Source organism: Musa acuminata, chromosome BXJ2-1 (genome assembly GCF_036884655.1).
Source record: "Musa acuminata AAA Group cultivar baxijiao chromosome BXJ2-1, Cavendish_Baxijiao_AAA, whole genome shotgun sequence".
Classification (NCBI taxonomy): domain Eukaryota; kingdom Viridiplantae; phylum Streptophyta; class Magnoliopsida; order Zingiberales; family Musaceae; genus Musa; species Musa acuminata.
The window spans coordinates 12,122,985-12,150,874 of record NC_088338.1 but is presented as its reverse complement, the minus strand read 5'-3'; the positions used below and the strand labels follow the sequence as shown (position 1 = coordinate 12,150,874).

General features: G+C 38.1%; 3 protein-coding genes across 4 annotated transcripts; 1 reads left to right on the top strand and 2 right to left on the bottom strand.

Moving 5' to 3' along the window:
* The first annotated feature begins 98 nt into the window (after positions 1–98).
* Positions 99–1,511, top strand: LOC135598951 (WRKY transcription factor WRKY51-like). Its single transcript, XM_065093481.1, has 3 exons — positions 99–888; positions 985–1,110; positions 1,200–1,511. The coding sequence occupies exons 1-3, from the start codon at positions 239–241 to the stop codon at positions 1,399–1,401; spliced, it is 978 nt and encodes a 325-aa protein (XP_064949553.1). The 5' UTR covers positions 99–238; the 3' UTR covers positions 1,402–1,511.
* Positions 1,512–1,968: 457 nt separating this feature from the next.
* On the bottom strand, positions 1,969–3,590 carry LOC135598950 (plant intracellular Ras-group-related LRR protein 1-like). The gene is made up of 4 exons (XM_065093480.1): positions 3,440–3,590; positions 3,179–3,347; positions 2,914–3,083; positions 1,969–2,836 (listed from the first exon to the last, which is right to left on the bottom strand). The coding sequence occupies exons 2-4, from the start codon at positions 3,338–3,340 to the stop codon at positions 2,137–2,139; spliced, it is 1,032 nt and encodes a 343-aa protein (XP_064949552.1). The 5' UTR covers positions 3,341–3,347; positions 3,440–3,590; the 3' UTR covers positions 1,969–2,136.
* A 3,751-nt stretch (positions 3,591–7,341) lies between these two features.
* On the bottom strand, positions 7,342–23,484 carry LOC135598949 (calcium-transporting ATPase 5, plasma membrane-type-like). Of its 2 annotated transcripts, XM_065093478.1 has the most exons (35): positions 23,340–23,484; positions 23,005–23,221; positions 21,409–21,525; positions 21,287–21,329; positions 20,742–20,851; positions 20,524–20,655; positions 20,352–20,441; positions 19,824–19,893; positions 18,611–18,681; positions 18,440–18,523; positions 18,275–18,352; positions 17,754–17,825; positions 16,599–16,682; positions 16,436–16,518; positions 16,255–16,363; positions 16,073–16,128; positions 15,940–15,982; positions 15,776–15,859; positions 15,522–15,659; positions 14,281–14,343; positions 14,098–14,196; positions 13,779–13,889; positions 13,540–13,707; positions 12,832–12,891; positions 12,206–12,367; positions 11,018–11,134; positions 10,846–10,944; positions 10,571–10,708; positions 10,081–10,181; positions 8,912–8,957; positions 8,666–8,800; positions 8,469–8,576; positions 8,281–8,372; positions 7,954–8,048; positions 7,342–7,836 (listed from the first exon to the last, which is right to left on the bottom strand). In XM_065093478.1, the coding sequence occupies exons 2-35, from the start codon at positions 23,164–23,166 to the stop codon at positions 7,769–7,771; spliced, it is 3,288 nt and encodes a 1,095-aa protein (XP_064949550.1). In that variant the 5' UTR covers positions 23,167–23,221; positions 23,340–23,484; the 3' UTR covers positions 7,342–7,768. The 2 variants fall into 2 exon arrangements, with proteins under 2 accessions (XP_064949550.1, XP_064949551.1); XM_065093479.1 differs by lacking the exon at positions 23,340–23,484 and having other exon boundaries at positions 23,005–23,312.
* Between the last annotated feature and the right edge of the window lie 4,406 nt (positions 23,485–27,890).

Genomic DNA, 27,890 nt, shown 5'->3' with positions numbered 1-27,890 from the left:
TCCTTTTGCCAATGGCCCAATTAAAGACGCAACTAATGTGGGCACTCATGATGTATTTTGTTTCTGCTTGACCGTTTGATCTAAAGGGCGTCGTTGACTTGGATTCTCCTTCTCTGTTTTCTCCCCATATAATTCTCCTCCCCGTCGTCCGCCCCCCAACTTCTGCCGAGCTCTTCTCTCAGCTGATCTCGAGCACTGCGAGTCTCCTTGGACGGTTGCTTGACCTCGTCGAGTTGTGATGGCCGTCGATCTGATGGGCCTCGGGAAGATGGACGATCTGATGGCGATGCAGGAGGCGGCCGCAGCTGGGATCCGCAGCTTGGAGCACCTCGCTTTGCAGCTCTCCACCCACCAACCGCCACCGGACTGCCGCGAGATCACCGACCTGAGGGTCTCCACGTTCAAGAGGGCGATCTCCGTCGTAAACCGCACCGGCCACGCCCGCTTCCGCCGGGGTCCGGTCCCTGCTCCCCCTCCCCCTCCCGAAGGCGCTGCATCGGAGACCCTGAGCCTGTTCGTTGAACCACCGAAGCCGCAGCAGCCGCCCCCCCAGCGTCCGGTTGTAGCGCCGAAGGCCCTCAACCTGGACTTCACCAACCCCAAAGGCGAACCCGCCGCGACGCCCGTGAACCTTAGCTTCGGCTCATCGAGCACGACGTCATCCGGCAACTCGTCGTTCCTCTCGGCGGTCACCGGCGACGGCAGCGTCACCAACGGCAAGATAGGGCTGGCCATCCTTGCAGCGGCCACCCCCTGCGTCGGGAAACCGCCTCTCTCATCGTCCCACAAGAAGCGATCCCTCGATGATGGCCACACCCACGGTCACGGTGATGTCGCCGTGGGGAAGCACGCCGGCCCCGGCAACCGCTGCCACTGCTCCAAGAAAAAGTAAGTCCCCATAACTATCTCCCCTATCGTCGGGCGCACGCCAGCGGGCCACCAACAAGCCGTCTAACTTGCGCTCCTTCTTCGTTACTACTGCAGGAAGCATCGGGTAAAAACGACGATACGCGTGCCGGCGATAAGCTCGAAGAACGCCGACATACCGCCCGACGAGTACTCGTGGCGTAAGTACGGGCAGAAGCCGATCAAGGGCTCCCCTTACCCTAGGTAACTATGCTCCGCCCTCTCCTACTGACGTCCGATCTCTGGCCCTCGGGCGACGTGGCATATTCTGATCGGTCTGATCCGTGCCGCAGGGGATACTACAAGTGCAGCAGCGTGCGCGGGTGCCCGGCGCGGAAGCACGTGGAGCGGGCGCCCGACGACCCTTCGATGGTGATCGTGACGTACGAGGGGGAGCACCGGCACGCCCTGAACCCGATGGCCATCTCAACCGACGGCGTGGTCGTCGACCCGCCTAACCAGGGCGGCTCATCCTTCAGAGGAGGTCCCTTTTGAGCCGCCGGAATCCTACATCTCCCTTTCTTTCGAGGATTCGTGGTAGATCTGTAAATTTTGCGAATAGGAAAGAAAACAGTTCAAAAAATAAAAAAAGCTGGGTTTGATGATTTCATCGTACACCATACGTTCGACGAAATGCCTCAACGAAGTGCTCAGCTGAGTGAAGCCCCTGTAATATATTGTTTTAAGGCGAATTCGGAGGCGGTGGCGGAAGCGGAGGCACGCTGTATTCGCCACCAGGCCTTGCCCGAAGCCCCTGCGCCGCCGCCAAGCGCCTGACGTGCGCAAACAAATCCTCCGTGAGCATAAAATTCGCCAAAGCGATTTGTATAGCTTAGGTCGAACGCAAAGCCAACTTGAGGAATGGGTTGCAGTGTTGTCGAAGGCCACCGAGTGTCGACCCGGCCCATCCAACATCCCCGAGAGGCGCCATCCGTTCGACGAGATGCCTCAACTAAATACTTAGCCGCCCGCTTGCTTCCTAATGAACCCAAAACAGTACATCATATATCGATCACAAACAGTCTGGACATAAATTAGTACCCACCATAAGAGATCCAAAGATGAGAAGCATAAGCATGGAGATCTTAGAAATGTACTCGTAGATAACGATTACAGTGATAGAACGAACACTCGTTCCTGGCTTAGGATAATTACATGCCTGATCCATCTGTTCATCTAACCAAGAAAAACCCAAAACCGCACCTCGACAAGCAGACCAACGACACCATGCTACTTCCTGGGCGAAGCCCTTCGGGGAGAGAAGAGTCGTCGAGGTGAGAAGATGCCGACGTACCGCGGCGAGGCGAGCCCATCTATCGAGCGGTAATCCGACAACAAGAACCCGTCGTTCTCATCGCCAACGCTGATGTTGCTGGAGATCATGCCGCCGCTGAACGTCCCGCACTTGACCAGCTTCTTGATCCACGAGTTCTTCTTAGCGGGCGAAGATCCCGCCGTGTCGCTCCCGTTCATCCTCGCGCTGAGGTACCCGCGCACGGACTCGACGCCTTGCTCCACCACGTCCATCGGCGGGCACACCAGGGGGTTGCCCTCTGCCTGGAACTTGCGAAGCTTCGCCATGCACCCCATGGAGCTGGGGAGGGCACCGATGCTGTTGTAGCTGATGTCGAGCTCCACCAGGGAGACGAGGAGGCCGATGGCGTAGGGAAGGGACTGGAGGTAGTGGAAGTTCTGGCCCACGTTGAGGACTTCGAGCCGGATGAGATTCTCGAGGCCGTCGGGGAGGGAGCGCAGGCAGTTGAGTCGGGCGTCGAGGACGCGGAGGGAGGTCATGTGGGAGGTGGAGTAAGGGAGGAAGGCGAGCTTGTTGGAGTTGACAGCGAGCTTTCTGAGGTCGGTGAGCTCAAAACCCAAGGTCTCCGGGAGCTTGGTAAGCTGGTTGAAGTTGGCAATCAGCTCCTGCAAAGCCCTGCAGACGACAAGAGAAGACTCTAAATTCTCTCTACTACTCTTCTCTTCTCCCAGAGCTATCGAGGGAAGACATACCGGCAATCCTCGATGGTCTTCGGAAGCGACTCGATGAGGTTGCCGGAGACGTTCAAGGCCTTCATCTTGGAGAGGCAGCCAATGGAGTTGGGCAGCGCCCTCAGCTGGTTGGAGTGCACGTCCAACACCACCAAGTTGAGTAGCCTGGCCGTGAGCGATTCCGGAATGCACTGCGTACGACCATCACACGTTAATCCATATCGCGCAGAACCAACAAAGAGAGACAGCGTTACCGATCTGGATTAACGAAGCACGAAGAACTGACCTGAAGGTTATTATTCGAGAGATCGAGCTTGGCGATGGCGCCGAGATTAATGGAAGGATTGGGCAACGAGTCCAGAGACATGCCACTTAAGTCCAACTCCTGCGGCTTCTTCCCGTCATCCGACTCCTCGGCTCTCACCCTCTTCTTCCCTTCCATCCTCATCTCCTCCCTTCACCCACCCACCTCGTCAGTAACGGCAACACAGGGCGAAAGGAGACACAGGTGACAGACGATGGAAGGGGAGGAGATAGCAGGACTCACCTGTTCCCAAAGTGCGCCGGATGGGGTTATGAAACGCAGCCAGCGAAACCAGGAATGGCGATGCAAACGTTGGAGCGCAGAGATGGTGATGAGAGAGGCGGGGGGAGGGCGGAGGCTTAAAAGGCAGGAGAGGTGGGGATCGGGGGGAGTACGTACGGATGTACCGTGTCTCGTGACACGAATGCATGACATCAGACCGGACAGTGGCACGTCGCCCGTGGAAAAGTCAACGGCAGCAACCCCGCTCTCTTCCACCCACCTGGGCGGCCGAGGGACGGAGGATGGCCGGGAATAACGGGACGGTGGCGTAAATAGGATCGTTTAGGGATTGGAGAAGGCTTTAATTTCCTTGATGGGGCATCTGACTCGTTCCATCCTATGATTCGACGGTCCATATGGGTGACAAGAAAGAGTCATTTTCTTATGATCAAAAGATGTACTATTTCTTCATCGAAGAAAAATCTATTGAGAATTTTTTGACAAGTGATGAATTTTAATTCCATGAATTTGCTAAAAGATATAAAATTATCTTTTTTTTTTTCTGTATAGATTATCCGTGAAAGTATGATTATATATTATCAGTTCTTAGGTTTCGGATGACTCTGTTTTATTAAAGAAGTGAAGAAGTTTTATTGAAGAAATAAAAAATGCTTCAATATATTAACGTTAATGTTTCGAAAGGATTTATCTCAACAGAATAGAGGATTTTTCTCTCAACAGAATAAAAAATTTTCTCAACAGAATAGAAAAATTTCCTCATAGTTGAGGAATATCTTCTATCAGAAATATCTACGGATCTCTCAATACAATAACTTCACACAATCTAATGAAAAGTCAACGTTACAAGTTTGGTCTACTCTGATATCCCAAGTTATTTACCAACACATCAGACATGATTAGATTTATATCTTTTGCACTCCTCTTCACATGTGAGTGGCAGAGTTTAGGTTAATGATTTTATTTGTTTCTGTCTGATATCAACTTGAATATAATTTTATTATATTGATTGGATTTAGATGTGCAAGGCAGTTGATGTAGGAGAGAGAACATGGATGGCATGTTTAAAGAAAGTTGGTCCTTGTCACTTGGGTTGACTTGTTTGAGAGAGAGAGGCCCATGTATTTGCTTTGAGGATGCTGATGCTGAGCTTTCTGCCCACAATTAAGTAGCAAGTTGCAAGCTTTGGATTTGGGTTTGTACATGCATGCTTCTTGTTCTTGCAGTTTAGATTTCTTTGTGTTTTCTGTGCCTCTCAAGCATTATTTTTCTCATGACTTTTTGGCCATTCAGATGTGACATATACTGTGGCATGCTAAGTAGACATTGTTTTAATACTTTTATTTCCCACTTACCTCCTTGATATTTTGATCACTAAATTTTTTTAAAAAATTATATTAGAATTTTTATAATTACGAAAATGATACATCTAGTATCATTTACCATAACGTCATTGATTTTACAAACGGAAGTTAAAAACGATGGATAAAATGATAATTTTAATATTTAGGTTACGTTTTTATCGTCATCTATCGTCATAAAAAATGTATTAGGTTGTTGAAATTATCCTTTTGTTCATCATTTTCATACTTCCGTCGATCAAATCGATGATGCTAGGATAAATAGAATTAAATATTTCATCTTTATATCAATATAAATTTTTTAAGTATATAAATACAGATGATAAAGAAGTTTAACAATAAAAGGTAATTAATAATTAGTCCCCAATCTGATATATTAGATTAAACCCTAGTTTTCACATGCATATGTTACTATTTTGATCCTAGTTATGAAATTAGTGAGTAGATATGTCGAAGGTTTGACCATGAAACACCATCAAATTATGGAGACAAAAAAGTGTTAGTCTATAGAGGATGACTGACTCCAATTAAGATAAATTGGCCATATTTATGCCTAACTAAAGACTAACCATAGCAGACTAATTTATGATTATAGTGAGGGGCAATCAATCAACATGGTTTAGTTGAGATAGCAAGATCCATCTAATTTAGCTTAGGTCATGACCATATAGGCCAATTGACTTATTAAATTGGAAACCAGACAATATGCAAATCCCTTTCATGTCAAACGTGTGTTGCATCAAAGAATGAAAAGAAAATTTTTAGTAAGGACTACTTCAAATTTTTAGTAAGAAAATTAGTCGCCATGTTTGATTACTTTTAGATGTCATCAGTTTTGTAGAAGTGAGTTCAAAACTGGCGTGTCGATTTGCAAGATGATTTCTTTCGATGATTCAAAATTGGCATTCTTCCAAGATGATGCTCGTCGGAATTGAGTATGAAGTTTCAGATAGGAATGTGACAAGAGCTTGTGAAAAGCATAGAAACTCTTTTCTATTCCCCCTCACAAAGAAGACAAAAAGGATGGGATTCTATAGTAACAAAAAAGAAAAGAAAAGACATTATTATAACCTAGGTGATGTCAAGGGATGATAAGATTGTGCCTTAAATTAGTTGAGCTGCTTTTTGGAGATTGCAAAAAATAATTAGGGAAAAAGAAATTTCTCTCTCTCTCTCTCTCTCTCTCTCTCTCTCTCTCTCTCTCTCTTAGAATGCAAAAGAAAGGCATTTCATATCCAGCATCATTCTCTCTCTCCCTCTCTCTATTGGATTGTGCTGGTTGAGCTGAATCATTGGTTCAAAATGCTTAACTTCAGGTTAACAATAAGATATCATCAAAATTTTATAATATAATCTAATTCTTAATCCACTTTCAATATGCAATTAAATTAGATGATCATTCTGAGTGAGTTAAGTATAATCATCATCTTTAGTTGCTAATGAAGAAGTATTCTATTCAATTATATTTTGTGTGAACCCGAGATACCCATTGAAGCGATAAACATGAAGTCACGAGAAAACCGATCCTTTGTCGACTTAGCCAAATAAGCTAAGTTTATAGCTGAGCTAAGTTAAATCTAATGGATACGACTTTATTTAACCTAACCTATGGTCAATTCCTAGTTGCTTTTGCTTTGCGTTGTTCAAATTCTAATCACTCAACTTTCTCCAGCCGAGAGATTATGATGTGAGTTAATGGGCAAGTGTTTGCTTTTAGGAAGATAAAAAGATGGTTTGAATGCACATGGTGGGGGATTTATTTGACCGCTAGCTTCCACCGGATAAAGAAAAGGGAGCAACTTGATGGTATTAAAGTGATGGGATTTGGACTGCCTTAAAGCTTAGCTTAGTGGAACCTAATGAAAAGTCAAATAAAACTGCATTGTTTAGACAACAGGAAGAAGTCCATACTATGGTACCTGCTCATACAACTTTTTTGTACAGCCGAGGACAGTTGACTTCCAATCTGTACAAGCAGCTGGACAAGTGCCTCGAACCAATCATGCATGTTCGTGCTGCATACTATTGCGGTATTGCTCAAAGTTATCTTCAACATTAGACTTTAGGAAGTCCAGAAGAAAAAAAGAACAAGCAACAAAAAAGAAAAAGAAAAAGGAAAAGCGTTAGAAAGATAAAAGAATCGAAAGCTTTGATCAAAAGTCTGATTCTCGCGGGATCTCTCGTCTTTTACGATGTTAAGATGAACGTGAAAACAGTATTATTATTATTATTTAATGTTAAGTTGAATATGAAAATAGCGTCGTCGTACTCTCAAATTATATGGTTTAGTAAAAGAAAAGAAAATGACGACTGTGTCGCCGTGCACTCTACACTGGAAGACTTCATGCACACGATAACCAGAGTGGGAGCGGCCACACGTCGTTCCAACTTTGACCTGCACTTACAAGCTACCACATGGTTGCTCCAGCTTTCCTCCGAGTCTCTATTGTCTTATCAAGACTAGGAATTATGGTACACAAGAAAGTTTCAAAGCACCTCCATTTACTAACTTAGGTTACTCGATACGGCGTACGACACCTCATCTTGTATAAGATTAATCAGAAGCATGAGATTTCACCACTGAACGTATTGATCTTTTCTTTTTACATCGAGTAACTCGAGCCATGTCCATTAAACTCAAGTATGAAACGGGTAAGAAAAGTTCTAAAATCTCTAAGAAGATTGCGTTAGTACTGTGCAAAAGAAAAAAATAATAACTGGCATCTTGAAACTTGGATGGAAGGCCAATCTCGAGACTGCCATTAACACTGTTGTTTCTGGATCACAGCGGTCAGATTCATCAAAACTATCCCCCCATTACGGGCATCAGAGTGAATCAAGTCTTCTTGGCTGAGCTAAAGCATATGTGATTCATCCTATAAAATAATCAACACATCTCCTTATGTATATAGCGAGACTGGTAATTTTGATTATAGAAAGAGCAGTGACGCCAGCGAGTATCCTGCGGTATTCAAGATCCATTCACTTGTGGCAGAGCACCCGAGCCTGCCTGCTGGTGCTGCTGCTGCTGCTGGTCATCTGCAAGGCAGAGTTTGTGTCAGCCATGGAGGAAGCCAACCAAACGGGCTCCACTAGGAAAAACTGGTAACAATCACGCCCTTAGCATAGCAAATAGTACACTGAACATGAGTATACCTCTCTTCCCACAGCAGTTGAAACATCGACCAAAATACTCCTCGAAAGGCATCTTGGGTACTGGGAGAAGCTTTCCAACAAAAGCCAAAGGCCAACTGAAAAGACAACCACAGGAATATGTTGAACAAATATCTTTCATAAAAGCTCCATAAACCAGACTCTCTGTTCCAGAGATGCGGTAGCCATCAAAGTAGAACAGTGAGGTCAGTCAGGCTATTAAAGCACATTGCACATGCAGAAGCCATCATAAGCTTGCATTAAGACTTAACTAGGCCCAATGTCAAAAGAAAATTTTATTGAGCCAAACCTGCAGTAAGCAAAACTCACCTTATAAAAGCAATTGCAATTGAAACCACCCACAACTTCCAATTAAGCCTTACAGTTGAAGTAAACTTTCCAAGGAACTCGATAATCAAAACCTATGAAAACACCCATTATTAAGTAAATGGCACCACGAACACAAACACAAAAGCGAGCAAGATGTATATATCCGAAATGTTTGACCCTCAAACTACCTGAAGCAAAACAGTTATGCCTACTATCACCATGAAGAGACGATTAGTAGTGACTCCACGGAATACATTCCGTTCATCCGGTTTTCGGGCATTGAACTCATTGAATATCTGAAAGGAAGATTCTGATCATTTACCCAGAAACCATCATTTGAATAGATTGATATGAATATAGCATTTCGTAACACAACCAGACTTACCTGACATAGTACAAAGGTATTAAATATAAATGTGTTCTTCGCTTTATCTGCATGTGCTCTTGTATCATTCTTCAAATGCAGAATACTCCTACCACCAAAGTTGAGCACAAGGAGAACTGTAACTTGATATAAAGCCTGGCAATTTGATCACATGAAATCAAATGAAGCCCATAATATTAGATGGAATGAGGATTAACTTTAAAGAACAAGTATGGGTCAAAATCAGCATAAGTGGAGATTGGTAACCTGAAATATGAGATTTCTCCACATGATATTTGTAATAAGTGGTTCCCTGAAAGACAGGCAAAGGATTCAGGGGGAAGAAACAATACTTTGCCTGATCTACATGACAAGACTTAAAGAAAGTACTTTCTAGCATTATGATAACAAATGCAAAAAATGACTCAAAGAGAGGCCCAGAATTTAAAATTTTTCATAAAATCATGAAATGAATGAAATTCTTAAAATATGGGTATGGAGAACTATAGACAAAAGACAACTTGAACAAGAAGGGAAGAATCACAAGTAGAAGCATAGGCCACTTAGGTTCATAGGGGAAAGTGCCTCAAAACCTTTCTTTTTTGCATATATCTTCCCCTTATTTGCATATACCTAAATTATCAATTGGGTATATTATAGTCATGCTATTTATTCTCCTAAAGCCAATTAGGTATGAGAAGAGGACATTTAAATCATAAATATGCATGTTATCAAATGATTAGTATTATTAGCCTATATGTGTTTTATGTCAAATGTAGAGGATCAAAGATGATTTCATGCCGAGGATTCTTCTCCCCGTGCGGATGCGAAGTCACCAACAGACAAGGGAGAGCGGAGCTGATCTCCAGGTTCTTCTCTTCTTCTCCCTCTTCTTTCTTCCCCTTCTCCCTCTTCTTTCTTCTCCTTCGGTCACCGCCCGATTTAGGACGATAACAGGGCGGAAACAGCCCAATCGACAGTGTACCACCCGATACGGCGCCCTTGACGACCACGTTTAGTCCTTCACAAGCATGAAATCCTATCCTTGCTTTTCCTTTTACCTGTTTATCTACTTAAACACTCACAAAGTCTTGAATTTAGTTGTTCTAAGGATCCTGTAGTGTGAACTGCCTTAAGTACCATCAGAATGACAGCATGGCCATTTCCAATGTCAACATTGAAAATTTTATATGCCTATGCTATTACAAATATAATATGACTATGGATTCTCATCCTTCTTACAAACCAGCCTACCACCTAATTCATGCTTAATCACCAGCATCATGCATAAATTTTTCCAAGCTAATAAAAACTAAAGCATGAATACATGAACGCACAAAAAAAATCTAGAAATTAAAATTACTAATATATGATAGAAACAAGCATGCAGGGCCACAGAAACTTTCAAGTGTTTTGTAAATGGAAGAGACTATGACCTCCGCCCCACGGGGGTTCTATCCATAAGGTGGTCAGTTGGTGGTTCAGTTGCCAATGCCAGTGCTCCAAGTGTGTCCATGATGAGGTTGACCCACAGAAGCTGTTTGAACAAATAAGCAGTAAGGCTCTATAGGACACAACACCAAGGAAGATTAAAGAGTACAGCTAGCAATCTTGCAAAAGTGCAGCCTAAATGACTTATATGTGCAAAACAAAATTGTGATTTTTGCATATATCCCATTTTAAAAGGATAAGAAAAAAGAAAAACATGTCAACCATGTACCATCATTTAAGCATTGCAATTTAAGTCAGCATTATCTTCTATTTTATCAATGACAAAATTTTGCAACTTGACAAGCATCATGTCTTTGTTATATTAGAAGCTCAAAGCTCGAGTGCCCAACTAATAGGTGTTGCCATATTAATTTTGATTGGTGATCATGAACTTTTACTTAAACTAGATTATTAAGTGGATGAAGATCATCCAACCTGGACAGCATTTAAAGGAACGTTGCCAGAGGAGACAGCAGCAACAACATTAATAATAAGTGCTGCAACGTTGACAGTCAGCTGGAACTGGATAAATTTTTGGATATTTGCATACACAGAACGACCCCAACGGACAACCTGGAACATCAGGGTAAAGAAAAAGGAAAGAGAAAAAAACAAAGAAATCATATCAGTCAATGTGGAACAACATAAGCTTAAGCTGAAGCAAGATTTCACTTAATTTAGCATTACCGTAAAGATAAACACACAAGTACCTTTACAACCGATGCAAAGTTGTCGTCAAGGATAATGATGTCTGAGCTTTCTTTAGCTACTTCGGTTCCCTGAATGCCCATAGAAAGACCAATATCTGCCTGCAAACCAGAAACATCAAGAATAAGTGATCATACAAGACGACCTGAACACCTCAGAGACATGAATAAAGACCTCATGCAATGCAGGAGCATCGTTAGTGCCATCCCCTGTTACAGCAACAACATGACCTCTTTTCCTCAATGCTTGAACAAGCAGCAGTTTGTCACTGGGAGAAGACCTCCCCATCACCTGTAAAGAAATCAGGTTTAGGTAAATAACCATTTGACAGGTAATGTAATGATATTTAAGACTGATAGCAGGAAGCAGCAGTGTCTTGTTCAATGAGAAGCAATAGGCACAACATATCAAATCAAATCATCGAATGTAAACTAAAGTAGATCAGGAATGTTTCGAAGGAGAAGAATTACAGAGATATTGAAGCATCTGAAGCAAAGATCCTAGTAAAGATTGAGAAAACATTTGTATATAACTAATCTTATAAATCATTGAATTACAGGACGAGTTCTACAGTTAACATCTATTTAGTAAAAGTATTGACATGCTACAGAGATTCACATTATGCCATTTCCATGTGGTAATTATGTATAGCATAAAACATTTTACATGTTTAAACATCCAACTAAATTATGATTGCAGCACTAGATGAGCACAATATGAAAACAATATGCTTTATATAAGTTAACACAAATAAGGATACAGATAGACAATTGCTTGTAATGCTTGAAACACTTCGAATAGATTTAAGAAATATCATTGTGTGTACAGTTACGACAAATTGGCATGCTATATCTAAAATTGCCAAGCAAGAAGAAGCCTAAAATGTTTAGGTTTGTCTTATTTATATGTACACAATTAACAATAACAAATTAGTAGCCTTAAACATAACCTTGATTAGTAACTATAAGTGAGCAAAAGGCTCACATAATATGAAATAGCTTAGAAAGTCAATCATTCTAACACAGGAATAAGTTAAATGAGGATGAAATTGTCCCAGTTTTTGTTGGCTATGAAAAGAAAAAAAAATGTAAAGAGTAAAAACAAACATAACCCTACAAAGATTTGCACAGAAGGACTGGGGACGTGAATTATGAAGCATCTTAAGATAATCTGAGAAATGGAATTGAAAAAATATATATAGGGAGAAAAGCCTAACTTTGTTTCCTTAGATTATTAACAATTAGTCCCATACAATGAAGGGGTTTAATAAAAACAGATTCTCTATTTTGTTACCCTACCATTCTCTGAGGAAACACAAGGCAAATAATCATAAGCATTAGTAAAAAAGAATATTTAACTTACAGTTATTTTTTCAGCAATCGCATCTCTTTCTGCATCAGTCTTGGTCCGAAATGTTTTTCCCTCTATAATAACTGGCTCTTGTGCATTGGCATCCCCAAGTATCCCACACTCCAAGGCTATAGCTTTAGCAGTCCGAAGATTATCTCCAGTAACCATGCGGACCTATCATACACAAATGGAAATTCAAAGTCGAAATTATGAACAATTCAATTTAAAAAACAAGGTGGGTCCCATACAACTTTCTGGATGATCAAAGATTATATGCATAGATAGAGTTGAGACCATTGAAAAATGAAGCAAAAGTTTGTCTACTTTTGTCAATGTAAAGAGCAACCCTGTAAAATGTCAGTTACCTAGTAATATATGAGAACAAATATCATCATTATCAGTCATAGAAACCGATTTTATATTTACAACTAGTACTCTAGTCCATTGAGGTCAAAGATTTTTTATGGAATAAAGCACCAGTTATGGAGCCAGTACCATGCATGTGACCAGCATTAATAATTGCACAGAATAATACACACACTGGTAAACCATGGCAATGGGCGACTGGCATGGGCACATCATGCCACCCTTGAAATTTAATTAAATTACAATGCACGATAAAGAATAACTGGAAGTACCTTGATACCAGCACGGGTACACAAGTCTACAGCCGCTTTGACACCAGGTCGACAAGGATCCTGAAGTTGTCAAAAGAAGTTAAAAAAATACAATCAGTTTCTAAAAGAAATAAATGATATAAGAGGTCAAATGCATGTTAGCATTTCCTATGCCACCGAAGATGGATGGTTAGCTGTAATAAGCTAGAATTTGAGATAGAACGGGTATTGAGAAGCCAAATAAATAATATCACAATGACCAATTAATTCACTATAAAGTAAGGATGCCAATATAATAGCCTAATCAGTTGGGAAAATTCTTGATTTGTAATAAAATTTGGATCAGGTTGATACAAGAGATGTTTTAATGATCAAATGTCATATAACCAGTATCAAAAGCTCCAAAGATATAATATGCAAAAAAATAATTTTAATATTACCAACATAACAGAAACAATTGCACAAAATTTGCAATCCCTATAAAGATCACATCACACAGGTTGTCCATTCGATGTGATTTTCTATCTGGTTCATTGTATAACTTCAAAATTATATTTTTTTTAGCTACCCAATAACTTCTTTCTTCATAAGCATATAATCTAAACAAATGAGAAAATAACATCTGAAGTACTGCCATAAGCATAAAATCTACAGACATATGTCCAATATCAGCAAGTGGGACCCCCAGTAATATCTGAAGTACTGCCATAAGCATTTTATGATATGCACCTTAATCCCTACAATAGCAAGCAGAATCAGGTCATCCTCAGGCAACTGCCAGCTATCTCTCTGTTCCTCGTTTGGGACCCTCTCCAATTCATATAACCTGTATGCAAAAGCAATGCAACGAAGGCTAGCTGCTGCCATGTCTTCAATTGTTTTCTTGAATTCACTAAGCTGCAATGACAAGATGAATTAAAATATGCGTTACTTGTAAATATGGGAAGGCAAGAACTTGACTTCATTACCTTGTCTGATGTCAACGGCTGCTTGAAGCCATCTGCATCAAGCCAACTAGTACATGAGGCCAGGACAATCTCAGCAGCACCTTTCCAGTGCACATGAATGTCATCACCTCCCTACGACAAGTAGAAAGGAACCCATGAGAATAAAACTTGCAATCTTGAAATTACTCATAAATTATTTTTAAATTATACACTGCAGATAAATGCATGTAGGAAAAAGGATCTATTTTAGAACTCTCCAGCATAAAGAAAAGAACTCACAAATCATTCTTAACAGGTGCACTATCAATCCTGTATTTCTATTAGTGATAAACGTCAATACCTGATACACTGCTACACCACCACGTTTTTTGTCAGAGTTGAAAGGAAATACATGAACAATTGAAGATTTTGATCTTGCATCATCAAATATCATTCCCAGCTTTGGAAAATGAGCAGCAAGTCAGCAACTGATGAGGAAATAGCTAAAAAAGGAAAATAACAGCATATACAAGAACCAAGATACCTTAACACCCCAAGAGAGGATGGCCTTTTCGGTTGGTGAGCCAGTGACATCAACAACACCAGTCTGTCAACAGACGATCTAGTCAAAAACTTACATGTTGCAAAGCAGTGTTTTTATTGAATACATCCAGCAAAAACACAAAAAAGAGACCAAACATCTCATTGTCTGGGGGTAAAAAATGGCATCTACAGACATTGAGAAGATAGCCAAAGAACAAATGAGATGCTTGAGAAACAAAGTGTCATCCTTTAAACAAAAGTGAAGTATGAAGTAACTCACTACATTAGTTGTGAAATTCAAGAAAAAAATGTTATCCAAATAGTTGCACTCAATGAAGGGTTAGACAGAAGGCTCCAATATAATTACATTAACATCCAGGTCAATCATCAGGAAGAAAAAAAAATATGCTGCTATCACCAAATTGTCGAAAGCTTGAGTCTACCCAATTTACAAGCTATTTTCTTCCTCGTCCATTTCTAGAATTCACAAGCAAAGGCAAAATTTTTTTTTTCATATTAGGGTCCTGTATCTACTTCCATTGAATTCCACTGTGATTACACATAATTCTAATAGATGATGTCTCATCCTCGACCACCCAGTAAATTGGCTCATTAACTACTAAAAATTGAAAATTAAATGAAGTAATGAGATTCTTGTACACACAAAATTAAATGAAGCACCATGGCTTCTTCCAGTGCATCAATATTGCAAGCGATGTTTCTATTTCTTGAGTTTTGACATGTATCAAGCCAAATCCATGAGTCATGACATCATTCCATATCTCCAATAACCACTGCTACAAAGCAGAATCTATGAATGGTTCATGATGAAGTTTAGATGCTTCTAAAATTGTTAATTATGGAGTCAAGCACTTGAACGGCAATTAAACACCATGATAATACAGCTGGATGATTATTTTGGTTCATTCTATTTTGCCTGGAGGAATGTCCAAGTGGAACAAGTAGTGCCTGCTAAAGTGCTAAAGAAATTTGAAGTAATGAGCTCTCATGTCCCTTCGTTTAGTCACCTAATGACAGCAACTATTCCAACAAGACCATCAAATTACAATCTTTCTAGGTATCAATTGGTACCCACAAGTTGGTTTACACATCAAATTAGTATGAAGAAATGAAAAGGATAACATAACACTTAGTAAGTCTCGATAAAAAAACTCCATTTTAAACTTCTAACGTAGCAAACAAGGACAGAACACTTGATCACACCAAAAGAAAGTAGTTTACCTCTAGCACAAAAACACTGCCAGTTGTGTTCTGAGCGATTCCCTCAATTAGAAGAGTGGATGCAGTAGGAGATAACAGCTCAGGATTGTCTGGAGGATCTATCTTCCTTCCACCAACATAAGCCTCCACAACAGTCATCTAAAATGTTAAAACTATACTAAGAATCGAATGGCATTAACCGTTTCAATCACTTCATGCAGTTACTGATTATACATAATGAAAGACTAAGTCTATGAGAAAGCTGACTGGCAAACCTGATTCAAAGTCAAGGTTCCAGTCTTGTCACTACAAATGGTTGTAGCTGAACCCATAGTTTCACACGCTGAAAGCCTACGTACCTGCGAATGATCAACTTAGAACTAACTAGCGTACTTGCGCATGTAACAGTTTTGCAATCATGCATAATACAGACACTTACCAGAGCCTTGTCCGCCATCATCTTACGCATTGAGTAAGCCAGGCTGATATACTCGAAGAAATAAATCAAATGTGGACATAATGAAAATACAATATATATTATGCAAGACGTAAGAAGGGTTATGCATATTTACGTCAATGTAACAGCCAAAGGAAGTCCCTCAGGTACCGCAACAACCACGATTGTCACCTACTCAAGTTCAATAGCAACGGATGATATAGCTCACAAAAGCAAAGAGATGAAGAAATGAAAGGGAGTAAAATACAAGATGGGTTTAAATAAAACTTAATAATATTGACATTACAAAATACATACTGCAACTGTCAAGATCTTAATGGCTCCATTTATAGCAGTCTTTGTACCCGTTTGTCCCTTTATAAATTGAACTGAACCATCAGGATTCGTTGTATGCCCAGTAAAGTATCTGAAAAGATTTCAAATAGAGATTAAGATTTGCAAATATTGTAACCAAACTGTAAAACAAAATATTACTTGCCTCGCCAAAAGGACTACGAGAACAGCAGCAGCTACAGTTAGCCCCACCATGCCAATGAGAGTAGCAACGCCATTCAACCGTACCTATTCCAAACAAAAGGATTTGAAAAATAAAAAATGCATAATTTTGAAATTACATGATAAAGAATGCATGTGAAACAAACCTGCAGTGGAGTTTCTTCACCAGTATCCTCTGATATACTGGCCATTAACAAGCCCCATTCAGTATTTATCCCAACTGCAGTTACCTGAAGGCAACAAAATTAAGTATATACTACAGGTACCATGCTAATAATAAATTTCTAATTTATGTGAAATCAGACCATCTAAATATATTAACAAAAGTTGAAATATTTTAATAAGTTTGAATTGAACATAAAAACCAAGTATAGTTGTTATCAGTTGATAGAAGAGACTCAGCAAAAGCCTTACCAAAGCAAAAAAAACCTTGTGCATTAGATTGGTGCCAAATTTCAAAATGTTGCATCATACTATCTTTTAAGCACTAAAATTCATAAACCCTTATCGACTGGAGTTCCCCTGGAGTTCAACCTCTAAGACTACCCGGGGCTTGTAATAAAACTTAGTTTCTCAAAAACCACAAGTATCTATTTCATTTAGTGACATATTCTATCCTACTTGTCCATAACATCTTCAACAAACAAAATATGGCTTGAAACAAAGTTCCTTTAGATAATTGAAAATCCATCTCATGAATATTCATCTTGATCAGCTAGATGACAAGAAAGACATCAAATCATAGTTGTATCGACTGGAAAAAAAAGCTTAAATGTTGATTGTATTATAACCAGACCTCTCATACAAGAAATTGACATGAATGCAAAAGGGCTTAATCTCGCGTACAGAATAAACTATCCCTGCTTGCTACAATCTCTTTTTTTCAACCCACAAGAAAAACGAAAATGGTTGACAAGACTCCCAACTCCATAAGTTTAAAGAAATCACCAACAGGGATTGCCCATTGCAAACAGAAGAAAAAAAATTGTTTTATCAAGGAGATTCATCTCTCTCTTTCACCTTCACTAAAGTCAAACATGTACAATATATTTTACTAACTCATTAATTCAAGAAAGTGATGTGAAAGCTTATGCAGCTGTTTGTCTTTAGAAAACATAATTCACAAAAGATGAAATACACAAGTTAATGATCCGACAAAAATGAAAAGAAATGAAGAAATTTAATTTATTTGGCAGTCATTACTAAAACAAGTTAAAGCAATATCATCTCTCAAAGTACACCAACGTAATGATCTGAAAGAGAAGAAAAATCCAAAAGGAATCAACAAACAAAATACTTACCAACATATCACCATAACCATCAGCAACCTTGCATCCGGACATTAAGAATGGAGCTTTTTGATCTTTGTGGACCTGCAACAAAAATATAGTATTGAGGAACCATCCCCAAGAAAAATAAGATAAACAAGTAGACACATTCAGATTTTTCACAATTACACACACTGTCAACATTTTTCATGGGTTACATTGAAATAGCTTTAAGATGTCAATATCTGACAAAACATTTCTATGAAAGCTATAAACCAAATCTTTTTTACTTAGAATGATTACTCACTACATATTATATATAAATTGCCTTCATCTGTTAGAAAAGAGTTGGCCATTGAACTCATGGTGTTCTAATCTTGTGAAGCCATATGAGAAATATCCATTTAAAAACAAATAACATTAAATACCTTCTCCAAAAATGTGAGTTGCTTAAAAGGGTTAGAATGATATATCGAAAAAGAAATTTCTGAATGCCAGAATATGAAAATAAAAGTCACAACAATGTCAACAAAAAAAGATAAGGAGAAACTTACAATTTTGCTCTCCCCTGTCATACTTGACTCATCAATAGCAAGAGAATGACCAGTTATTACAACCCCATCAGCAGGAACCTAGAAGACATTCATTCATTTTGCCTTTTAACAATGAAAACACAGACAAAACATAGCAAAATAGTATAGTAACTGCAGCACGGCTACCTGATCGCCAATCTTAAGAGGAACGACATCACCAACCACAAGATCAAAAATGGAGACTTTAATTCTTCTACCACTCCTAATTACCTGAGATCATGTGACAACATATTAAGGTAGATGACAATGAAAAAGAACAGAAAAATCCAGAACACTTTCATGGGCACTAGGACTCACCTCCAATCGTATGTTTCGCTTCTCCTCATTCAGATTCTGGAATTGTAGTGACTGTCTATAATCACTGACCGCTGAAGAACACAAAAGAGTAAAAAAGAACAACACTTAAAAGACGCCAATGGATGTTGTTATAAACCCAAAATTGAAATGAACATTTCTCACGTCACAGGCTATTTTGTCTTAAAAGACAACAAGGAACACAACCCATGTTTGCCTCACCACAAAATTAGAGTAAAAAATTGATTACTTAATGATAATGCCTGCAGGGGTTATCATGCTGGATATTTAGCCGCAGCATCCGAATTTCTCTGAGAGGCAAAAGGCACTTACTCCAACGAAAGACAAAGAACCAAACATCTCAATTATGATATATGACATGAAAGAGAACAATTCTAACAACTGAAATTTAACAATATTTTCTTCAACAGAGGTAGATCAGCAATGATATCATAGAAATAATTACAAAGCATAAAAAATAAGTAATCCTTAAATTCCACTTTAATATTATCTACCATAATTGAGGATTAGCATAATTTAACAGGCTTTGTTGCATTGTTCAAATTTGCCAACAGCACTTATTTCTTCCATAACCAAAAAGAATGGCTCAGACCAAGATGAACATCCCTGTGACAAGCAGGTGCATAAGCATGCAAGCATTTACTTTTTACACAATGTAGAATAAAATTTTCTGCTCATTCCATGTCTATGCAAGTAATGATGATGGCCAAAGATTTTCTGTGCATTCACTAGAACTCAAATTGCCAATAATTCTTAATAAAATTGATCAGCAAACATTAAAGGCTTCTAAACCAGCTTTCTTCACCTGCTCAACTATTAACTGCCAGAAGTTCGTGTTCTTTCATTTACTAAATTTACGTGATGAAATTTTTTCACACACTTAGCAATCTTCAGAAGTTCTCAAAATCATAACTTCAAATTTTCAACAATGTCTCGGGGTAACTTGCTAGCAGTTGTTTCCTATCATTTAGGAAGGCTGAATTGTTTCCTAACATGCTAGCAGTTGTTGCCAGCAATACCTTTAAACCTTGCCATAATGGTACAGGCACTTGCAGATGTGTCATCAGTGCCAACTAAGGACTGAGAGAACTTTTGACAACTAATGGCTAGCAGCAGTGTGCTGACTGAGACAGCATCATGGCCACATTAGAGGATATAAGACTAAAAGTAACTTAAAACAGCAAGAGAAACATACCTGTGACCACAATAACCAGAATAACAGCAAATGCAATACTTCCACCGTCATACCAACCTTCTTTAATGCCCTGGATGTGTCACAGAATAGAACAAAAATAAACAAGTGACAAACAAATCAAACAGCATACCTTTAGTGCCCATATTTGTTAGGAGCTTCTTAAGTGCAATTAGTACATTGACTTCTACTAAAAGTGGTTTAAGCAGAAGAAAGGGTTATTGATGCTTGAAGGACACCAGTAAGTGATCGCCAAAGTTTTTACCTTCTTAAAAAATGGTGTTTTGTGAAATAATTTCAACAAAAACTCAATATGAAGCAAGGCCTACGAGAGTTAAAATTTAAGTGTATAGGCCAGGGTAATATTACAGTTTGTGGTGTCATACAATGTCAAATGGTAGCAGCAGGTGGTAAGAAAAGAACAAGGAAAGAGTTATACAGGTAAGAGCCTTTATTCAAGCATTCTATTAGAGGCAAACCTAGGGAAAATTTTCAGTCTTCTAATCCAGCATATGACAAAGTCAACCTTACCTCTGTCTTTATGCCCAGCACCAACGATAAAACTGCGGCTACGATAAGAATGACAAGAGTTAAATCTTGGCAAGCTTCCCAAAGGAAAACCTAAAAGAAGAAGCATAAAAATAAATGTTTAGTTGCCTTGGAAAAATCATGTAATGAATTGTTAAATCACAGCATAACATACCCAAAAACTCCTTCCTTTCTTTCGAGGATAAGTGTTTGACCCAAAAATGTTCCTCCTGTGCAAAATTTCTGCATCATCGCCATTTATTCCTCTATCTATATTGGTATTTAGTAAATCGGAGAGACCTTTAACCTAAAGCAATGGCCGAATGATGACTCAATTGATGTAGCAAAAGATACTCATTAACAAGAACCACTTCCTTAAAAAGAATTACCTACCCCACCATATTCTTGTAGAGATGAGAAATCATGATCTCTAGTCATTTTAGTAAGCTGCTCCTCTCCAATTCCAAAACCACCAGAAGGAAGTTTTGGTAAAGCAGGAGTGCCTGGATTACGGATGAAAATAAATATATTTAACAAGCGGGAATGAGAACATTTCAGAAAAAGATGATGGAAAGCCAAATAAAATTTTAATAGTGAGTATTAAGAAAAGATCAGAAACTTGAAAATTCTAATTCCAAATAACAGATATTAGACAAACAACTAGAACTACCAAAAAACATGAAGCAAAAAAGGAACATTAATAATTTGAACAGCAAAGACCATTGGAGGCAAAAGAAGACGGTTGAAGGCAAACTTATTGGAAAGTGCATTCCTCTCCAAAGCACAAATTTATAATTACATAATAAATACTTCAGTCAGTGAAGACCAGCATAAAAACAACCCAAGAAACCCCATTGTCGGTCGCCCATTTTTCTTTTCCTTTTTTTTTTTTACAAGTGACAGTAAAGTTAAGATTGTTACAAGTTGACTATTGCTACCTGATCTCGCCATCTCCCCTGCTGCTTTAAAGAGAAATGCTGCCTGAGAAAGTCAAAGATAATTAGCAATATAAGAAAAGTTGATTTATACAATATTTTAAGCCTAGAGCTAGCTGCTATACCCGTATGACTTGAGCATGTGCACGGATCTTACTCCTTATCCGCTCCTTTTCTTCCTCCTTCTTCAAATCCAATGTATATCTAAACCGACGAGAAGCATTCAGCACTAGTACTGCTTGCTGTCCAAACCAGAACAAAATCAAAACCACAATCAGTTAAAGAAACACAATAAATATAATCACAGCATAATGATATTACCTGATGATCAGAAGAAAAAACATGAATCTACAATCCAAAGGTTCCTCAATGATATCTACACAAATGAAGAAACTGTGTGCTTTACCATATTGTCAAATACAAGGAACGAAACATCGGTTCGATCGGTATGGATAGGCTGGTATTTACCGGTCTGAACAGAGACCAGTATCAAACCATATAGATTGGTATAGGTCGGAGTTCAATTTTTCTTATATGTTTTCCGGTGAAATCAAGCACTACAGTTCAACATTATCACCTGATAGATCGGTAACATATTGACCTCAGCATATTGATAAATGCAAAACTCCAAAGCCACAATTCTCAAATTTTTAAGCGTTCATACGGTATGCAAGCATATGGCCCTCAGCATCACAGTAACAGATTCAGTGATCAAGATTAGGGGACACCCAAGTCGGCACAAAAGGATCGGTTTCAGGTTTTAATGCTAACACTGGACTTGTTTATGGTTCACAAGGAATACTCCTAAAATACAAAATACCAAATAAATCCCTTAGTCTGGTAAAAAATCACTGTAGTAGGGGTGAGTTTTTCAACACGGGTGAATGATTCAGAACTCAAAGTTGAAAGTCCTTTAAAATAAAAGAAATCAGAAATGTCAGAAGCCAACCCGTCAATGTGGAGATAAAAAGGTCGTGTGGCTTATTCTCACCGGTATTTCAGGATAAACAAATATTCAGCCAAATACACGACTTCTCCAATTTTTTTGACAATATGGCTCAGAGAACTATAGATCTGAGTCCTACTGCAATGAAACATAAATTCATTCATATACAAATAAAATGGTATCCTTTCATACACAAATAAAATAAAAATTATCTTGAAATATAAATTCTCTTGTAAATAAAAATAATTAATGACGACAAAAATTGTATCATATTATATATAAAATGGGAAAAACTTTTTAAGACGGCTTATTTTATCATTACTTGGTTTGTTCTCTATTCCATCCAACAGTGTTTGAAATTTCAAACTCCATTTATCTTTGCCTAACTGACCAATCGATATGCCAAGTTGTTAACGATGATAGAAACTCGAACTTCTTTTCTCGCTCCTCAAAATGACCAATCGATGTGTCAAGTTGTTAACGATGCAAACAACCATGGCGAACTCGAAAACATCTACGCATTGGGCAAACCCTCTCGACCTCGATCTATGCACATCAAATCTTCAAGAAATCTTCAATTTCTTGGCGCTCGCTTGGCTTCCAATATTCCCATCTGACGAAGTTCTCACCCTCAAATCACTACAAATATAACCTTGTACTTAATTTCTTCTTCGGCGATGTAAGCTCTGTCATATTCCGATCCGAAAAACAACCCCAACCACCGCACGGAGGCGCCTACTCATCAAGAACCGGCTACAGGGTCAAGGAAACCTACCCTCCACCGCCTGAGGCGCTCCACCGACGCGTTCTTGGCAGGGATGTCGAACCAATCGCCGGACGAGCCGTCGCCATCGCCGGAGGCTCGACGGCCGCTGCCGCCGCCGCCGCCGCTTTCCTCATCCCTCTGCCGGACGTACGGGGCGGGCGAGGGGGGCATGCTGTCGTCGCAGGAGAGATGACACCGGGCCGCGCCGAGGGATCACGGTCGCACGCTGAGCATCAAGAAACGAGGGTCTCAGGCGCGAGCGGCAGGCCACCAAGAACCGGCGAGAGTTCCAAGATCAAGAAAAGCAAAGAATGAGCAGGGAACGTAGGGTGGGATAAACACACCTCCCTCTCTCTCTCTCCCTCTCTTTCGCTGTCTGACGTCTGTAAAAGTTCCCGAGGTGGGGAATACCGCGTAGGCTTCCGCGATGCTTCGCACCTTCTTCTTCTCCTCCTTCCTGTTTTACAGAGTTTCGTACGCTTTGCCCCGCTTTGGCTGCACAGCTCATTTGAGGAGGTCGGTTAGGGAAAGAAAAACAAAATTATATCGAGCATAAATCTCATAATTCCTGATAAAGGAATTATGATATTAATATATATATATATAAAGAAAATTACGTGACATATATATATATATATATATATATATATATATATATATAAATATATATACCTTTATAGTTAAAAATATTTGCGGTAAATTGTAAACATGATATTTACCTTTGATGCGCTGACGGGTCAATGAATCCATTGATGATCAAAGACTTTGATCGGATCGATATCCGATTCAAATTTGATATCAATCCTTCTAATTCGTTGCAAACTGAAATAAAATATTAAATACACAAAAACCATTAATTAGATTATGATTCGTTGGGTCAAACTACTTCGACCTATGCAGGTTGGATAGCCTCCTGCTCGACCCATACATTAACCTAACTCGATATATCCTTAACGCTAGTCAAACTCTTATTATTATGATTAGTTATTGTTAATTATTGTTATTATTATTATTATCGTTTTTTATTGTCAATATTGTTTATGTCACCGACACCGAATGCTTGGTTCGATTTGCCACATGCCACATCGATCGGGTCGACATTTAGTGGGCTCGTCAACCCTTTTCGATTTCCGAGTTTTGGATATATATATATATATATATATATATATATATATATATATATATATATATATATATATAGATCATGTACAAATAATATAAATATTATTGATAAACAAGTGATATAATATTATGCCTCCTTAGTTGTTATTATTATTTATAGATGATTAAGATTTTATATTTTTAAGCTTGCAATTGGTTTGATTAAAATTAGGAGTTTATTTTGATCATTTATAAAGTTCTCGAGTAGACCTTAAAATATTTTTTATTATGGTGATCAAAATACTATAACAAACCAATTTTTAATTTTTATAGGTGATGTTGTTCCTAAACTAATATAAATACCTCCTTAAATCATAATATAATATAATAAATGATTTTTAATGTGTTTTGGTTTTATTCAGCTTATTTTTAGTATTTTTAGATAGATTTTATGGTATTTTTATTATGGTGATCAAAACACTATAACTAATTTTGAGTAACAATTTATGTATATTTTGAATTAAGAGTACTATTAGAAAAATAAAAGAGAAGATACAGTTTAGGAAACACATAAAATATATTTTTTTTAAAAAAAATACCTAATAAAAAAAGATTGAAGATTACAAAGGAAAAAGAGGACAAAAAATGACTGACAACTTTGTTGACAAAAATAAGCCTAATCACTGACTTCCTATGAAAAGGCATTAATATTTTTCTTAACTTTGATTTATATATTTTAATGATTTTATTTTATTTTTTTCTCATCGAATAGAGAATTTGACATATGAACAATTCAATGTCATGTCATGAACTTTTGAATTTCTCATATTTTTCATTAACACAATCGATGTGTAAACTGATTGGCTTATCGACCTGATTTTTTTCTTTCTTATTTATAAATAAAAATAAAAAATTGAAAAAGAAAGAAAAGCTGGCATTAAATCATGTTCAAATTAAGATACTTGGATAATTTGTGATGGTAACCTTTACATGTGTCACAAACCACCAAACACAAGTAGTAAATGTTACTACCACTTGCATGAAATGATTCTTAATCCTGCTTATACTTTGCTTACCGTCTGTGCTTAGGAAAGAATCACATGGATCCATCATATGATGACGCCATAATCGTGACCATACGGAAAGAGTGTTGATGGTGCCATATTGAAACCCTAAGAGTCTCGATGAAGCTTTGGAGGCCGAATTCCATGGAAAGTATCATCAAAGACTTGTCCTTTATTCCAGGAGAACGCAACAGAAGACTTGCATCCAAAGCGAGTCATTGATTTTATTTTAAGAAGAGTTGTTGTATTAAATAAAGCAAATTTTCTTCTAAAATATAAGAAAATTAAAGCAAAATCAAAGATCAAATAAATTTTAATAAAAATGACTGATGAAGACTATAAAAAGTGGAGACTTTATAAATTTATGATTTTAGGAAAAAAACATGTAATTATTTTATAACTGCATTATGTAATCCCATATATATATATATATATATATATATATATATATATATATATATATATATATATATATATATATATATATATATATGAGACAAAAGTCAATTCTTGTATGACTTTTGATGTATTGATGGTGTCATATTGAAACCCTAAGAGTCTCGATGAAGCTGTAGAGGCCGTATTGCATGGAAAGTATCATCAAAGACTTGTCCATCAAAGTATTGACTATGCTATATTCGATATAACAAGCTATGTAGGATATAAATCAAGTCATATATATATATATATATATATATATATATATATATATATATATATATATATATATATATATATATATATATATATATATATATATAATTCTTCTAGAGGGGTATAAATTAAACGTATAAATTTGATGACTTGAAACCAAAGTGAGTCATCAATATTTTTTAATGGTAAGAAAGGAAGGGGAATAACATCATGCATTTGAATGGATTTGGAGAACGGCAGCGTACCTGATCCACCACCGTATCGCCATGCGCGACAAGTGTTTGTTGATTTGCTGCTGACGAAGACACGACTGCCCTGCGCCTTTACCTAACGCGCGACAGGTGTTTGATGTTTTGTTTACGAGAACATGACCGCGTTGCGCTTTTGCTAAAGCGGCAGCAGGTGGGAGTTGCTTCTTCTTCACGGCCCCCTGCTTCGGTACGCCACATCGGGAAGCCTTGGTCGCCTAATGTTAGCATCTTACAGTTCCATCGCATTAATTCTTTCATGAAAAGAAGGGGAAATATCTCCAAAGTGGAATGTGATCCGATCGAGTTATCTGTGGCGATCCTCCCGCTTTCCGAAGGAATCTCCTGCGCTGCACTCAACCGTACCATGTGAAGCAAGCGACTCACGAACAGCGTGGGACGGAGGGAATCAAACGTACTTATTATACGGATCAACTATCTCTGTCTGATTGGTATAATGTATTATTTATTATATGAGTGATAGATTTTATGCTCAAATTCAGTCATATATTATTATTTGATATAATAAAATAAATTTAATTAAAAAAAATATTTTGATGCTCAAATTAAATTATATTTATTATGATTAGACTTACTTATAGAAGTTCATCCATGGATTCAATCATATTTATTATGATTAGACGGTGGGATTGGGTGGGAATCTGTGCACGGTGTGTACTTTGGACTCCGTCGCCCACCCGCGTCCTTTTATCGTGAACAGTGCCGCTCTTTATTATGTTGTATCAAATTTTATCGTGGTCCTAATAATTTTATTGTGTCACTTCCCAACCAAGTTGTATTGGTATTGTTGTCATGCACTGCTCGTGACACATGTCACGAGATTCCTCCACTTTGATGGACTCATGCGCTTGTGTTGCGTGAGGATGGAGTCATGCGCGCTCTCAAGTATCTCCCATATGTTGCTTCGCGATGTGAGCCCGTACACGTAGCCTGGCCCACGAGCCGTTCAGCCCAGCCCAACTCAAGTCTTGTGCAGGCTCAGCTCTCTCTTATATATATATATAGTAAAATAAGGACCTTATTATTTAGAGCACCTTCATAATATTCATAACCCCTTTAAAGTTTAATAAAATAATACTTTATTATTTACAGTCCTATCTAATTCTATTATTATCCCTTTTTTATTTTTTTCCTTCCTCAAAGTCTTTGCGTTTACACCCTACTGTCGTCAGCTTTCCCTACCACTCATGCACTTTATCGGACAATTTGTAAAAGCTCGAAACATGACATCTTATAGGTTAATATAATTGACATAAAAGATGATATCTTTTGGGTTATTACAAAATGTATGAAAAAAATATTAAATCATTAGAATAAATATAAAAAAATATTTCTTACATTCTCAACTTTGATCTTTGGTTCGTCTCATTTTATTATCTATCTTTTTTTTTATCATTTTACATCATTGTGATTAAGAAGAAGAAAAAGAGAAGAATGAAAAAAATAGAAGAAAAAAGATTATATATAAGGAGTGAAAAGTTCTTATTAGAATTAAGTTATAAATTAAGGATATATATATATGTCTATTTATAAAGGGATAACTTAAGAAAATTTAAAATTCTTAATATGGGATTAAAAAAGTAAAAAGAGATTACTAATAGTAATATCCTAAAATAATATTTTATTATTTTTAAGGGATTATCAAATAGCAAGGAGGCTATTAATATTAGAAAATGGATGTGAGTAGTAAGCTTCATAACTATATCTTATATTCCTTATCAATCCTTACATTAATTTTCTTTAGTGCAAATAATATTTTTTGAATACATTTAAATAAAAATATTTCTTTAGATATCTTTAGATGTTC